We start from the raw sequence: 14,714 nt of genomic DNA on the forward strand, positions 1-14,714 counted from the left end.
GTTTCACTTTTATTAAAAATTTATAAACATACATGAAACCTCACCCCACCCATGGATGAGGTTTCATGCTTTTTCCAATGCCCGCCAGGGCTCCCAGCCTGCCCTCCAACCTTAAGGTTGGACGGTCAGGTCCATTAATTACTTTAATGACTCTGTCAATGGCCTCATTTGGCCATTGACAGGTCGGTGGGCGCACAGCTGATTCGGTTGAGCCCCCGCCTACCTGAAAATCGAAATGGGGCGGGGTGACATCAGGAGTTCCGCCCGACGTCATCTCGCGTCATTTTACGCATTGGCGAGCAGGCCCCACCCCCACCCCCCCCCGCCCCACTCACCAAACGGGAAATCCTGGCCTATGATTGTAAACCTGGACAGCTCAAAGCACCTGACTCCCAGCTGTCAGCCCCCAGTGCACACAAGCTCAGTCCATTTGGCACTCTTTGCACTCTCCCCTATCATCATTAATATTGGTCCAAGACCAAGAGGGAAGTGGGGCAACGGCAGTGATTGTGATGGTCACATTTTCACTGCCTCTTCCACATGTAACCCAAGACATCTAAAATAATTTTTAAAATACGCTTCCCATCTGCTGGTAGATAAATGCTACACTGGGACTTTGGATGGTTACCAAGGTGGGGGCTTGATGCCTATAATAAAGTGGAACTGGTTATCGCTTTGCCTTTTATATAATCAACCCCCCCCTCAACAACTAGCCAATAATATTGAGCATATCACACCCAAAAGTACAGCCTGCCAAGGAGTTTGTTTCCTCTATTTATGTGGCCTTCATCTTGAAAACACTGATAAATATGAAAGAGAGAGAAGGGCTGGCAAAGGAAACAGCTTACAAGGGAAATATAGTGAGTTTTATCTTTCTCAACGCCTTGGAAATGAACTTGCACAAAGGAGCCTTTCAATCATAACCAGTGACATGCAGTAGATCTCTTTTGTTACAGTTACTACCTGTTTCTACGGCGATGGATTTTCCTGCTCCAACTATGAAAGTTGAAGCGTTGTCTTTGACCTTCTAAGACCCCCATATGTAGCCCGCTGAATGCCCGGAAAAAGTGTCATAGAAGGTAGTTATTTCCGGGCAGGCTTTTCCCACCTGCTGGTCCTGGTGGGGATGCAGAGTGTACAGTATGTTTGCTCTACTTTCTAAATTATATTTTGCCTATGGCTAAGGGTGAGGGCTAAAGATATAGGTTCTTGTGCAGTTGCCAACTTTCCAGGATTCTCCTGGGGTCTCTGGGAATTAAAGATTAATTTCCAGGACACTGCTGCAAGCGACCCCAGTGGAAATGTCACAGGGAATCAAAAAGAATGGTATTTCTTTTAAGAGTTTCATTAATTAACTATCAGAATATTGAAGGTGCGAGAAAGGGCTGATTGTTTGACAGTCAAGAGTCATTCAATTGCTAGCGAGGGGATTCTCCATTTTCCAATTGTCATGGGAAGGTGATGTGCCTTGAGGGGAGACCAGTGGTGGATTCAGTCACCTGAAGACACTTCACTTCCCAGAGGTAACAAGGGATCCTCTCTCTCTTTTATATGGGACTAGCTGCCATGATAAGTAAGAAAGCTGCTGTTTCACTCCTGCAGTATGGGTTTGGACTTCAGAAGGCAAAATTGAGTTCTTCGCTATCGGGAAATGCTGGCTCTGCCTTTTTTGATGGATCACTGTCACATATCTCACCACATCCCTCATCCTCTTCTGTCTCCACACCGTTGCCACTTGAACCCATTTACCCTCTGATTCCAGATCGGCAAGGGGAGTCAATTAGACCTTTCGCTGCTGCAACCCAGATCGGAGCCAGCTGGATTGAGGGAAAGTTATCCTTCTTTTTCTGATATGGCATGTGACAGTACTGTTGCTTCACCACCACCCCCTCAATGCAGACAAAGTGAAAACAAATCTCTCATTTCTGTTGCAATTTGAATGCGGTGAGTGGTGTTGATGGTTGTTTTAATCAGACTCTGAAACATGGGCCAGAATTTTTAGCCCAGCGAGTGGGCACGCGCCCGAACCGACCGAGCATGAAATAACGTTGGCCGATCGTGCCGATGTCAACGCGCAGTCACGCGATAGTTTGGTCGGCGGGCTTGCGTCAGAGTTGGCAGCATGCCCGCCGACAATTAAAAGGCCTATTAAGGCCATTAAGTTATCAACTGAGTTTAAATTTTCACTGCCCGCTCAACCTAACAGTGGGCGGGCAGGCAAAAAGGCCAAGCGGCCTTTCAACTTTTTTGGAAACCTCATCCACGGACGGAATGAGGTTTCCAAAAGCAAATACAAATACAAACTTTATTTTTTAATTAAAAACATGCACCTGCTCATGTGGCAGAGGCACATGAGGGGACACATTTTATTAAATTTTTCTTATGTTCAATAATTTGTTCAATATACTCTTCATCTCCCTGAGGCAGCTCCGTGCCTCAGGGGGATTGTTCTGTGCCCTCTTGTGCGCATGCACGAAGTGTGCGCCAGGCCTGCTCACCCTGCCCCACCCCCCAACCACCCACCCTCACAGGTAGCGCTCAGCGCTGCTACTCGCGTATCACGCTGGGCGGGCCTTAACTGGCCCGCCCGCATAAAATCGAAGAGTGCTGCCAATTGCGGGTGGCAGTCAGCTTCCCGACCTCCCTCGCCCGCCCCCAACGATCCCGCACGCCAAGCGCAAAACTCTGCCCGTGGAGTAGCAACTGGGCGGGTGTTTAATAATACTGCACATACAGTAGGGTTGCCAACTCTGATTGGATGTGCTCCTGGAGGATTGATGATTGAGGACATGATTTTCTGCCTCTATTTCTATAACTAATAAACAGAAGGGTTTTTTTTCATTCACTTGTTGGATCTGAGCATCACTGGCAACGCCAGCATTTGTTGTCCATACCTAATTGTTCTTGAGCAGGCGATGGTGAGTCGCCTTCTTGAACCACTGCAGTTCAAAGAAGATAAAAAGAACTCCACTTCTTTTTAAGGCCCCTATGACTTTTGTCCAGGCTTGCTACAGTAGTGTCCTGGAGATTAATCTTCAAGTCCTGCAGAATCCAAACCAATCCTGGAGGATTGACAACTCTAACATTCGATTCCACGCTCGTCAGATCCCTACTGGAAAATTCAACCCTTCTACTGTTTGTGGCCCATAAAATAGCACAATGTGCCTGCACAGTCTGTACTGAAGAACCTAAGCGTAAAGAGTCCCCTTCACAAAACTGCCCTCAGGGCTGCCACTAAAAATATATTGAATAGCATATTTCTTTGTCAGGCACTTTTATTTCTGGCGACCTTTAAAAGCACATGTTAAATATACCCTTTGTGAAACCTAACCAGGACAGAGAAAGCTGCTATGTACTTAAAGACCTTCATCCCCTCTGGGTCAAAAGTTGGCTCTGGATTCATGCCAATGTGCCAGAGTGTCAGGTGAATTTCAAATAAATTCGTTAAAACCTCACTTCTCCTTCCTTGCATCAATGCAGAGTAAGTGTTGTATAAAGAGTAGTAAATATACATTCAAAGCATGTTTTCCAGCACATATCCCTACCTTCCTCGCCAAAAAAAAATGAAAAGGCATTTTTTTTCCCCAAAAGTATTTATGAATTGGTTTTGTTCTGAACAATATTTGCTTGTTTACAAATTCTCAAGTGGATTTGTGCTGTGTTTTTTTTGGGAGAATGGACAATAGGTGCATTGTGAAGAACGAAACTTGAGGCCTGACTTGCTCACTGGAGCTCGACTGTATGCCACAGACTTCAGAACGACAATACAGACTCTGCTTAAACAAACCTGCCCGGCTCAAATGACACTGCTGCTCATTACTTTTCAATGCTGCTGATCTGCAGGTTTGTAGCTCTTATTGTCTGGTCATAGCTGGTCCTCTGTCACCTGTTCTGTGAACCTACAGAGGATTGGAGGGAGGTCCGTGCTTACAAACAAGCATTCTGTGTAGGCCTTGGTCACTAATACAACAGCATCTTTTCTTGGGTTCACTGGCAGAAATCATAAGCTTTGCAATAAGATGCTTTTCAAGATACTCAGTGGTTTCACATAAAGTCCCCGCATGTTTGAGATGGTATTGGAGGGGTGGGGGATTGATGATCTTCTGCTTTGGTTTTTGACATCAGTTAGTGTTTTGCCTCCTTCCTGGCTGGTTGTGGTCACTCTTCACTGTTTTGTGGACAAATGGGTGATCCACTCTCCCAATCCACCACCATATCCTCCGCACCGTTTCTTCTCTTTATATCGGTCAGGTGCATGAGAGGCCTTTCCTTCCCACTCTCTGTTGGGGGGTTATTGGTTTCTGTCCATGGTAGTAAGGCACATTTCAGAACATTATGGATGGAAGCCAGACATGGCATGTACCCAGTGCTCTGTGATGCCATACATCTATACACTAACCTGAAGTCACAACATTGCAATATTGACTACACTTCAAAAGCACTTCATTGGCTGTGAAGTGATTTGGGACATCCTGAGGCTGTTAACGGTGATATATGATATTTTTCTCTCTCTCTATATATACATCTGACAGTCTCATCTGGCAGCATCTACTTCTTTCATCAGATCGACATGAACGCACAATGGTAAAAATCATTTAATTAATGAGCAGAACCAGCCCAGCCCCTCCCCTCCGCCCCCGCTCCCCCACAAACACACACACACACACACACAAACACACTCAATCTCTTTCCCAATGAAATGTTAACCAATACAATCCAAGAATATAAGTTATAGCTGGGTAAGGAGTCCAGCTCTCTTGTGACTTCTCCACAGTTGCAGAATGGTCTCACAGGTATTTTAGATTGGATAAGAATACATGAGTCTGAGGGTGGAATCTTACTGCCTTAGTCTCTGGTGTAACGGCACGACTATTTTCGGATCACAAACCTGACCTGTTTAGCGGGCCTCCCAGTTGCTCTTTACCAGAGAAAAACAATTAAGTGCCTGGCTCCGGGCTCCCGGCCAATTATGGAGAGAGGGTGGGTGGGATGTTGCAGCCATTTTGTCAGAGGAAGGATTTCTGTTTAAAGAACCAGGACAGGTTTCAGAAAAGCTCAGCAGCACTTTGATTTTTGAGGTTACAGTAACCACAAGAATGGGGAGGGAACCCGGGAAGGCTGCTTTCCGGGTCCCTCACTCTTACTTGGAGATCTTGCCGTAGGGTTTGAGGGGCTGCAGCGAGGTGTGCTCTCCCAAAAACAGGGGGAAGAGGACAATCTCTCCAGCCGGCGAGGATTGGAAGTGGTGAGGAAGTGAGCAGCAAGACTGTGATCCCGCCAATCTGGAGACAGAGCACCAGGGGGATCCAAGACCTCAGGAGGGCAAGTCAGGCGAGTGGCAGAACACTTTCAGGTGCCAAGCCCCATACTCTGACTTTCCCAACATTCTCCTGCGCCACACTCCTCAGGGCAACACACCTTGCAGCTGCACTCATTTCTCTCTCTCCAGGCACCTCGCAATCCCATTCAAACAGCCAACACTCATACTCAACTTTAGCCTATGTCCCTCTCACACCCATGCCTCACAGACACCTTCCACAAATGGTGTCCTTCCCTCCTCTCCGCACAGGCCATAACAAACACTCACACGCCTCTGCTTTCTTTGCCTGCAGAAGAGAGCACACAACCTGGCGAGAGGCCTTTACATCCCCTAGTCCTGCCTGTGATAGATCAGTACAATTCAAATCCGGCTCCTTCATTAGCAGCTCCTTTATGATCCCCATATTTTTCCTTCTTGTGATTCCAACATCATCATAACAGAGTTCTTAAAGAGGTTGACAAAATATCTTGCTTAGTGAATATCCTGAAGGCTTGAAATGTCCCCATTTGGTAGCGCTGTTTAGGTGGCTGGATCCATGTCAAATTCATAACTTACCATTCTTTTTGCCAACAATTATTAATGAATCTATCCATTCTATCAGTTCATCCTTTTTCTGTCCTCCATTCAATCACACTCCATCTTAACAAAAACAGTGCAAGCAACACTTTTCTACATGGGTAAATTAATCAGATGGCTCATTTATTAATTGTGATCCAGTAAAATAGATAATTCATTTGTTGGCATCTATTCCATGGAGCCAGCTTGGTTCATTTGGTAACATCCCTGCCTCTGATTGTGTGCTCAAGTTCAGCTCCACAATCGGTGGGCATAATCTAGGATGAACTTCATTGCATTAGTGAAGGAATGCTGCATTGTTGGAGATGCCATATTTTGGCCAACACAGCATACTGAGGTTTTGATTGGTGCTTCAGTAGGACCTTACAGATTGCATGACACTTTTTCAAAGAGCAGCAGGGAGCTGTCTCCATGTCCTGGTAAATGTTCTTCCCCCAACCAACATCACTAAAAACAGATTCACTGTTCATTCACCTCATTCGCTGTTTGTAGGAAGTTATCTTGTGCAGATTAGCTGCTCCATTTACCTACATCACAAAAGTGTGGCTACAGTTCAAATACACCAGTTTTGAAGGGCATTTTGAGATGTCCTGAAGTTGTCATAAGGTGCTTTATAAATGCAAATTCTTTCTTTCTACATTCCACACTCAAGTGTTCTGCGCCTGTATTGATTTTAACTTTTACTGAGAGGTTCTTCCTTCTATATCTAAATTGTTGCAGAAGGGCTCAGACATATCATCATCTCCTAAACAACACCTATATAAATGACAACTTGTACATTGTATCCTTAAGAATAACGCTGCCTACAAGTCTTTATTTTACGCTTATGCCTTCTCCCAGTCGCAATGGTGGTGTAGTGGTAATGTCTCTGGGCTAGTAATTCAGAGGCCCAGGTTAATACTTTGGGGACATGGGTTCAAATCCCACCATGGCAGCTGGTGGAATTTGAATTCAGTTAATAAAATCTGGAATTGAAAGCTAGTCTCAGTGATGGTGACCATGAAACTATCATCGATTGTAAAAACTTACCTGGTTCACTCATGTCCTTATGGGGGTGAAATCTGCCATCCTACATGTGACCCCAGGCTCACAGTAATGTGGTTGATGTTTAACTGCCCTCTGAAATGACCTAACAAGGGCAATTAGGAATGGGCAACAAACGTTGGCCTTGCTAGTGGCGCCCACATCCCATGAAAGAATAAGAATATTAAAAAAGCCTCCCATAACTGAGGTGGATCTACCATCTTGGTCAGACATGACGTTAGCTTGCGCTCCTGAATCCAATTTAAATAGTTCAACTGTTTCCATTCACTACCAATGGACCCAAACTCTACCACTTGACTTGTAGCGTCTGTGCTTGAATAAATTTTCTCTGGTGGCCTTGTTTCCCCATGAGATGCAGCACAATTCCTTAAATAGTGCTAATCATATACATGTTTTCCCAAAGGTTGGGAAAGTCACGGGTTCTACAGCATTCCACATCATTATCACATACCTATCTCTACCATTTTATTTAAGGGGAGGGGTATTGCTCCCATACCAGGCTTTCTCCAGAGGAGGATTTTCCACAAGTGAATCTGCCCTTCAATGTTTGGTTTGCCAACGTATTATTATGAGTTCTTAATTCAGTTGCACACTGACGAATGGGTTTCTCCTGTTTTCGGCACAGGTGAAAGAAGTGTAGCTTCCAATTAGTTTTCTAGTGTCTCTTGAAACTTATTCATTACATCCAACACCAGGTCTTTCCTTCCTCGAAGTTGAAATTATGATAAATATTTAATGCGTGTCTACCAATGACATATAGCAAACAGCTGCTTTCATCTTCGTACCTTTTTATTTGCTTCACTAGTAGATTAAAAAAAACTTCGATCCATTTCTTAAGCCTTTACAAAATTTTAGCAAGATTTCCCATCTTAGTGTCTTTAAATTTACTGCGTGTGGCTTTATACCATCTCTCAGTTACTGTGCTTCTTCCTTCCATTTTTGTGTTCCCATTCAGCAGTTCCAATGCTTGTGCAAAGATTTCTAATAATGCAATGTCAAATAACAAAGGAAGAACAACCGTAATCTAGTTTTAAACACCTTCACTTTCACAGCAGCTCGTATTCTGTTTACACCTCCATCTTGCAGACTGACTGACTTCTCCAGGCTTGATCCAACTGGTTGCTTAATTGCAACATTAATGCAGAGTTTATTGGTCTTAAGGGAGTGTCTATAAATTCTCACACTCAAGCTGATAACATCATTATAACCACCAGACACAAGCTGCTTGACTTATGCAAACAACTTTTCCACCCCATTCTCCGCACAGGTTGTAAACAGCAGCAAAAGGTCTGCACAGCAGACACGTGGCAGGAATCTGTGTTCTCCATGCTGGATTAACTCACGCACTATAAATATAGTACGAAGAGTGCCCATGGTCACCAAGCCTCAACGTTGACCATTAAGGGTTGCCAAGGACCACATTTATTTACCTGAAAAGCAGCCCCTTAGCTGTAAAGTGCTTTGGGACATCCTGAAGTTGAGAAAGACACTGGAGAAATGAAAGTTTGTTCTTTCTTTCCAAATGGCTTCAACAATGTTTCCACCAAAATAAAAAAAGCTACCAAGGTAATTCCAACACCCAAAGACTATCAAAAAATGGAAGAACAACATCTTTCATTAAGAATTATGACACACCAATGTGCCATCAGGCAGTTTCTTTAGAAAGAATTGTCATCAGGAAGTGATGACTGGGTAGAAACCATTTGCAGGTGGTAGATGTACTTTACACATTGGCCCCACTTATACTGGTACCTGACCAGAATATACTTGCCTGTGAAGCATTACCTTCAGCCCCCATCTCTTCATTGCATCTTTTCTTCCCTCTCTCATTATTTTAAATCGATATGATGTTGGTCAATGCTCCTCACATTTCTTCCTAAATTCCAAATACACAACACTCCAGTGCAGTACTGAGAGGGTGCTGCATTTTCAGAGGTGCCATCTTTGGGATGAGACATTAAACTGAGGCCCTGTCAACCCTGTCAAGTGGGCAAAAAAGATAGTATACAGAGTTCTTCCCGCTATTAATATTTATCCCTCAACCTTGACCCCAAATAGATTATATGATCATTATCACATTGTTATTTGTGAGACCTTCTTTTGCACAAATTGACTGCCACGTTTCCGACATTGCAACAGTGACGATGCTTCAGGAGTAGAAGTGAAAACTTTGAAACTTACCAAGATCAGGAGATGCACTGTATAAATGCAAAGTCTCTCTTCCCTTCTCATTACATGCTCTTCATCCTTGCTGTGTTGGAACTAACCCTTAGTGCACTATCATCTACTCTGGGAGGTGTCAGCTGTGGCTCAGTTCATAGCACCCTCGCCTTTGAATCAGAGGGTTGTGGGTTCATGTCCCACTCCTGGAAACCAAGAACTGTGATTGTACTCAAAAGAGTTGCAATCTGTGACTGTTGATAACTCGAAAGAGTATCATCTACTCTGACACAAACTTCCCCAGCACCTCAGAATGGGGAAACTCGTCACCTCCTTCAGCACTCCCTTCCTCTTCTCATTAACCAGCTTTTGGAAACCCAAGCCTGGAGCCACCTAATCACCACCGAAATTAAGCCAATCTCCTCCCCTGCTCCTTGGGACATCCTGAGGATGTCAAAGGTGTCATACAAATGCAAGTCTTCTTCCTCTTTTAGTATTCATTTTTCAACCCACTCTGGTACCCTGGATGATGGGCCTTAGCTCTGCTCAATAAGAAATTAATGCTGGTATTCCAGAGGGCCTATCAGCCATCACCACCTGGAATGTCGTTGAAACTCCAGTGAGCTGCTGCTAAAGGCAATGCAAAACACAGGCCCCTAAAAGGCCCTTAGACTAGCAAGAGAATAGGAGACCAGTCAGATATCCCCATTTGAACACAGCTCCCCAATGTCCTATATGCGAAATAAAAATGCATAATCTACTACACTGCACCTTTCTTCCATCCTACCCACCCCCCCTTCCACCCAATTAAAATACTGGCATGCAATTTCTGCTAGGGGTGCAATCGATGAGCTGTGCCCAGAATGAGCTGCACCCATTTTGATGAGTTACTTCAAGTTGCCGCACAATTCATTAACTTAAGCCTCGAATGTAAAATCTCTCATGAATCAGTGTAATCAAGCAGCGTAATCGATCGTCTTCGATTTGTGACTGGAACAGGGTTTCATCCAGAATCACAGAGAAGAGTGGGATTGCCAAGAAATGAGCCATTCTTCAGTTGATTGATTTAATGCTCTTGGTCTTGCTTTTTAATTGGATTCAATTGACTGCTTTAATCTGCCCTAGGTACATAAGACCTGAGAGCAGCAGTCAATTGAAGCCATGCAGGTGTGTCCTGCTCTGCTGTAATTGACTGAATTCAGACTCATTTAAGCTGAACTTAACATAATTTAAAGTCATTGCAGCAAGCAGCAGCAGGAACACAAACAGGGTCAAGGCTTTCAATTGACCCCTGGTCACTGCAGGTACAGGAAATTAACGCTATAACATGATTATGGGCACAACCTATTTACATTTAAAATTCTGCAATCTTTAAACGTTATTTTGTTTGATTCTGTTCAGAGGGCCCTGCTATCTGGGTGGAAATTACGCAGTGACTCCAAGCATTGAAAACTATCCCACACTCTGGAGTAGAAAACACCTCAGATGGTTACGGGAAAGATTTAAAGATGCAAGAAGAGCCACTTGGAGTTGAGAAAAGGACGAGAAGGGTAAGATTTCCACAGGGCTGTTCCGATCTCCTGCCATAACTTTGGCAGAAATGCAGCCAGCTGGAGATTGAAAGGAGCCAAGTGCAAATTCCAAGCGGTCACATCCAAGAATCATTATGTTCCTGGCTTCACCTGACCACTTCTGGCTGCCTCCTTGTACAGCTCCATCAACAGGAACTGATACCCTTCTCTGTTGCTAATAGCACAACCTTTTACATATGGGTATTAATTCAAACCCAAACAATGCATATACATATGAGAGTCAGCAATATACTCACCAGCTGAGATTTAAAGGGACAAAAGGGGTATCCTCACTTATGTGTGTGGCTCACATATGCATGCTAGAAGCTATGTATATTAATACACAGGGCCCTGCCCTTTACAGGCATGTTGCAAAGAACATGTACACACACTGCACTTTTTTCAACTAAACAAAATAGGTGACAGCCATTCTCTGGTTCAATCCCCAGGGCAATGCCTTGACCAATCAAAGTCAACCTGCCTGGTTTGAATTTAAACAAAGCTTGGCAATTAACTGTCAGTCATCAGTTAACTGGTGCATTCTCCGTGGCAATGCCTCTACCAATCAGAGTCCAGTTGCCAACCAATCAGCACTCTCTTCTCATGCAGTATGAATTGTTGTTCCCTTTACATTTGGTATTCTTGTGAATTGTCCTGATGAGTGCAAAGGTTTCTTTTTGCAGCAATACTCAAGAAGAGAGTGTGTTTGACACATCTATTGCTTATAGTGTTCTTTGCAGGTGTTAGTTCCCCAACTTTGGTTTGAAAACCAAAGGGATACTTTCAAAAATAGTGTGCGGGCAGGAAAACTTCATACACCTAGATTCATAAAAATTACAGCATTCAGCCCAAGCTCCTCATGCAGGCACTGCAATTAAATTAATCCCTTCAAATTCAATTCTCCTGCCTTTTCAATCTGGCCTTCAACATTCTTCCCTTTCAAATACTTGTAAGACTTCCTCCCAAACATTGCTGTCAACCGCAACCCTTTTCCACTGCGTACACCACAACCAGCAGTTGCTGAACCCACAGTTGCTGGAGTGTACATTAAGTTGTATGAAATCTCTTACATGTTGTTTTCTAGCATCCACTGTGTTGTGAAGCAGCTGTCATGTTCAAGGCTGTCATTTGGTTGCATTCTCACTAGAGAGACCACGGTTGAACCTGATTCTCTTCTCCTCCCTCAGCCAGTATCCCATCACTGAGCCAGTAGAGGTCATCTAACATATTTTTATATCGCAGCCCCAGCTTCAGGAGACTGGTGCTATTCTAGCCTATTCAAGCTAAGTCAGGTGGCTAATATTTCTAACTGCAGCTCTTGAGTCCATGACCTTCTCCTGTTCCTAACTTTTATTATATATTTACACACTTGCTGAATGAATGAATAATAAGAGCCAAGTTTGAAATGCTCTGTTTTTTTTATTCCAGAAAGCGTGAACAAGAGTTCATAGATGCATTTAAGGGGAATGTAGATAAGTATGAGAGAGAAAGGCATAAAAGGTTATGCTGATGCTGTTGGATGAAGTAAGCTGAGAATCCAGGATAGAGTAGTTGGGCCGAATGGGCATCCTTATGCTGTAAATATGTCATTCCAAACACACGGTTACATTGCTTTCTCATTTTGTTGAGGTCGTCTTCAGAGAGGATTTGGCTGAGGGACTTGACAAAGAGTGGAAGCAAATGGTGATAGGAGGAGTTTGCAACATCCTTTATGTGGGAGTGGATTGGCTCACACTGTTCTGCGACATCCCAACTGTGGTATGATGCATAGCTTAGGCAATGGAGTGCGATGAATATTTCTAATTTGATACTTGAAACCAATTATCAATGTTTCATGTAAAATATTAAGGATGAAATTGGTCTCGGGCATTAGTGTAAAATGAGTGTCCAGGAATCAGTAGCCCACTTTATATCCTGCCCCAATTTTCTATTACACCATTGAAGTCAATGGAAATGAAGGTCGAGGGAGGGGCGGTAGGTACAAATGTCATCAATTCAATATCACCCATTTTGGCCCTATCGCTCAAGACCAATTTCACTCCAACACATTTCAAATTATCACACTTGATTGGTTCCAAATATCACTTTCATAAACGAGCAACAAATCACAACTGAACAGGGAATCCACCAAGGAGCAAGTGGCATTTTCAAAAAATATGAATGGAAGAGAAAGAAAGCTGATCATTTCACGCTGATTTCTTGTGACGTGAAGTCAGGAATTTATAAGCAACTACCAATATACAAACCTTCTTCAGTAACATCAACTAGTGTCTAATTGACCTCAATAGGTGCCTAATTACAGCAATTAGACTTTGCGACCTTAAAGGGGCAGGTCAGTTTTAACACAGCTCCTTGTTAGAAGCACAATATAACATTCTGCATTGCATAATATAATGCTCCTGCCATTACAAAATACTGTATCATCTGAGTTACTGTACACAACGCCAGGGAGGAGTACTCATATTGTAAGGTGCAGAGGTTACTGCACATTACATCAAAAGCCAGGAAAGTGGAACATCAAGTGTATCACCTTAACATTAACTCCTGTGTACATTGCATTCTTTACAACCATTCACACTATCATTAGTAAGTAACAGTGAGTAACATCAGTGTTAGATCACATTCTATGTAGTTGCTATATGTCACACTCCTTGCACCTGTTTTCACAACATTTGCTGTATCTCCAGTGACTTTTCTTCGCTATTTCATTCACCCTAACACTGTGTTTATGTACTGCTGCTAGATAAAGTTGCATAAACTTTAGTACTGTTTCACACTCCCCATATTATTAATCCATGATCATTTGTCAGTAGTTCACATGTTCCATAGTTGTTCTCAATTGTCATTGGTGAGTAAATGCACCAATATAACAATTACCTAAAATTCCCCAAGTTATGTACACAGATACCAGTAGTGAACAATATGAGTCATTGTTTTGCAATTCATGAACTTCTGCTCAAAACAAGGTTTGCCAACACTGGCATTATTTCACACGCCATGTATCTGTGCTCATCATACTGCCGGTGAGCAACACATACTATTATTTCACAACACCTGAGTCACCAACATGCAGCAATTTGGTGTTAGACCATAATCCCCTCAGCTGCATACACTGCACATTTATTTTTATTGGATCTTTCAAAATCAAGTTAGCCACAACATTTCTCAAACTCTGTAAATAGCACAGCAACAAACATAGAGAAGTTACGAATCCTGCTAAGAGCCTCACTCCCTCAATTTTTAAACCGAGGTTCAGATTATACACAGTATTAATTCCTTCACATGGTCAGGTTTAACTCTGTACAGCGTCCATCAAGGTAATTGCTTCTCATCACATTTTACGGCACTGATTGGGGTATTGACCGTGTGAAGTACTTAGCGTGGAACCACAGAGAGAGGTAGGTAGGACACAGTACATGCCCATGATTTACTGAAGTGTCATCCACTTCCCTCCCAGAGAGAGGGACAATGGAAGAGGAGTCACTCCCTTTGAGGCTTCTGTCAGCCGTGGTTCAAGCAAGGCACTGTCAGAGACCTAGCAACAGATGGTCTGCCTGTTCTTCTTGATCTGGTAACAGTATGTGGAGATGGGGTGCAGAGAATCGTTGGAACAGAAATCAACTTTAATGGCGGGGGGGGAGGTGGGGGTCTGTACATTTTACATTATTTAATGAGACGATTGTTCCTCACTTACTTTTCGTAGTCATGTTTGCAGTAAAGCTTCTTGTCTCTGTAGTAGCAAGTGGTGGTGAGGGGCTCCCTGCACCCAGCACATTGCACACACTGCTCGTGCCAAAAGCTGTCATTCACCCTCAGCAGAAAGCGGTCTAAGATCACCCTGTCACAGCCTTCACATACCGCCCTTTCCTTTCCACTGGGCCCTGGAGAGAAAAGACAGGAGGAATCCATGAAGCTGTTAATGCCACAAGCTCAGCCATCTGTCAGGTAACACCTCTGAGATACCATTTTCACTGGTATCGGAACTTAGCCACAGACTGGAAGGGGTCAGTCTGTATGCAGAGAGTGTCAAATATGACAATGAA

General features: G+C 43.5%; 1 protein-coding gene across 1 annotated transcript in view; it reads right to left on the reverse strand.

The window, feature by feature from the left end:
* The window catches only part of LOC144692534 (LIM homeobox transcription factor 1-alpha-like), a 369,110-nt gene that overhangs the window by 336,122 nt on the left and 18,274 nt on the right, over positions 1-14,714 (reverse strand). The window contains exon 2 of the mRNA XM_078561506.1: positions 14,366-14,552. Coding sequence (XP_078417632.1) covers positions 14,366-14,552 — 187 coding nt within the window. The remainder of the gene's footprint in view (positions 1-14,365; positions 14,553-14,714) is intronic.

This window comes from Cetorhinus maximus, chromosome 17, assembly GCF_964194155.1.
Source record: "Cetorhinus maximus chromosome 17, sCetMax3.hap1.1, whole genome shotgun sequence".
Taxonomy (NCBI): Eukaryota; Metazoa; Chordata; class Chondrichthyes; order Lamniformes; family Cetorhinidae; genus Cetorhinus; species Cetorhinus maximus.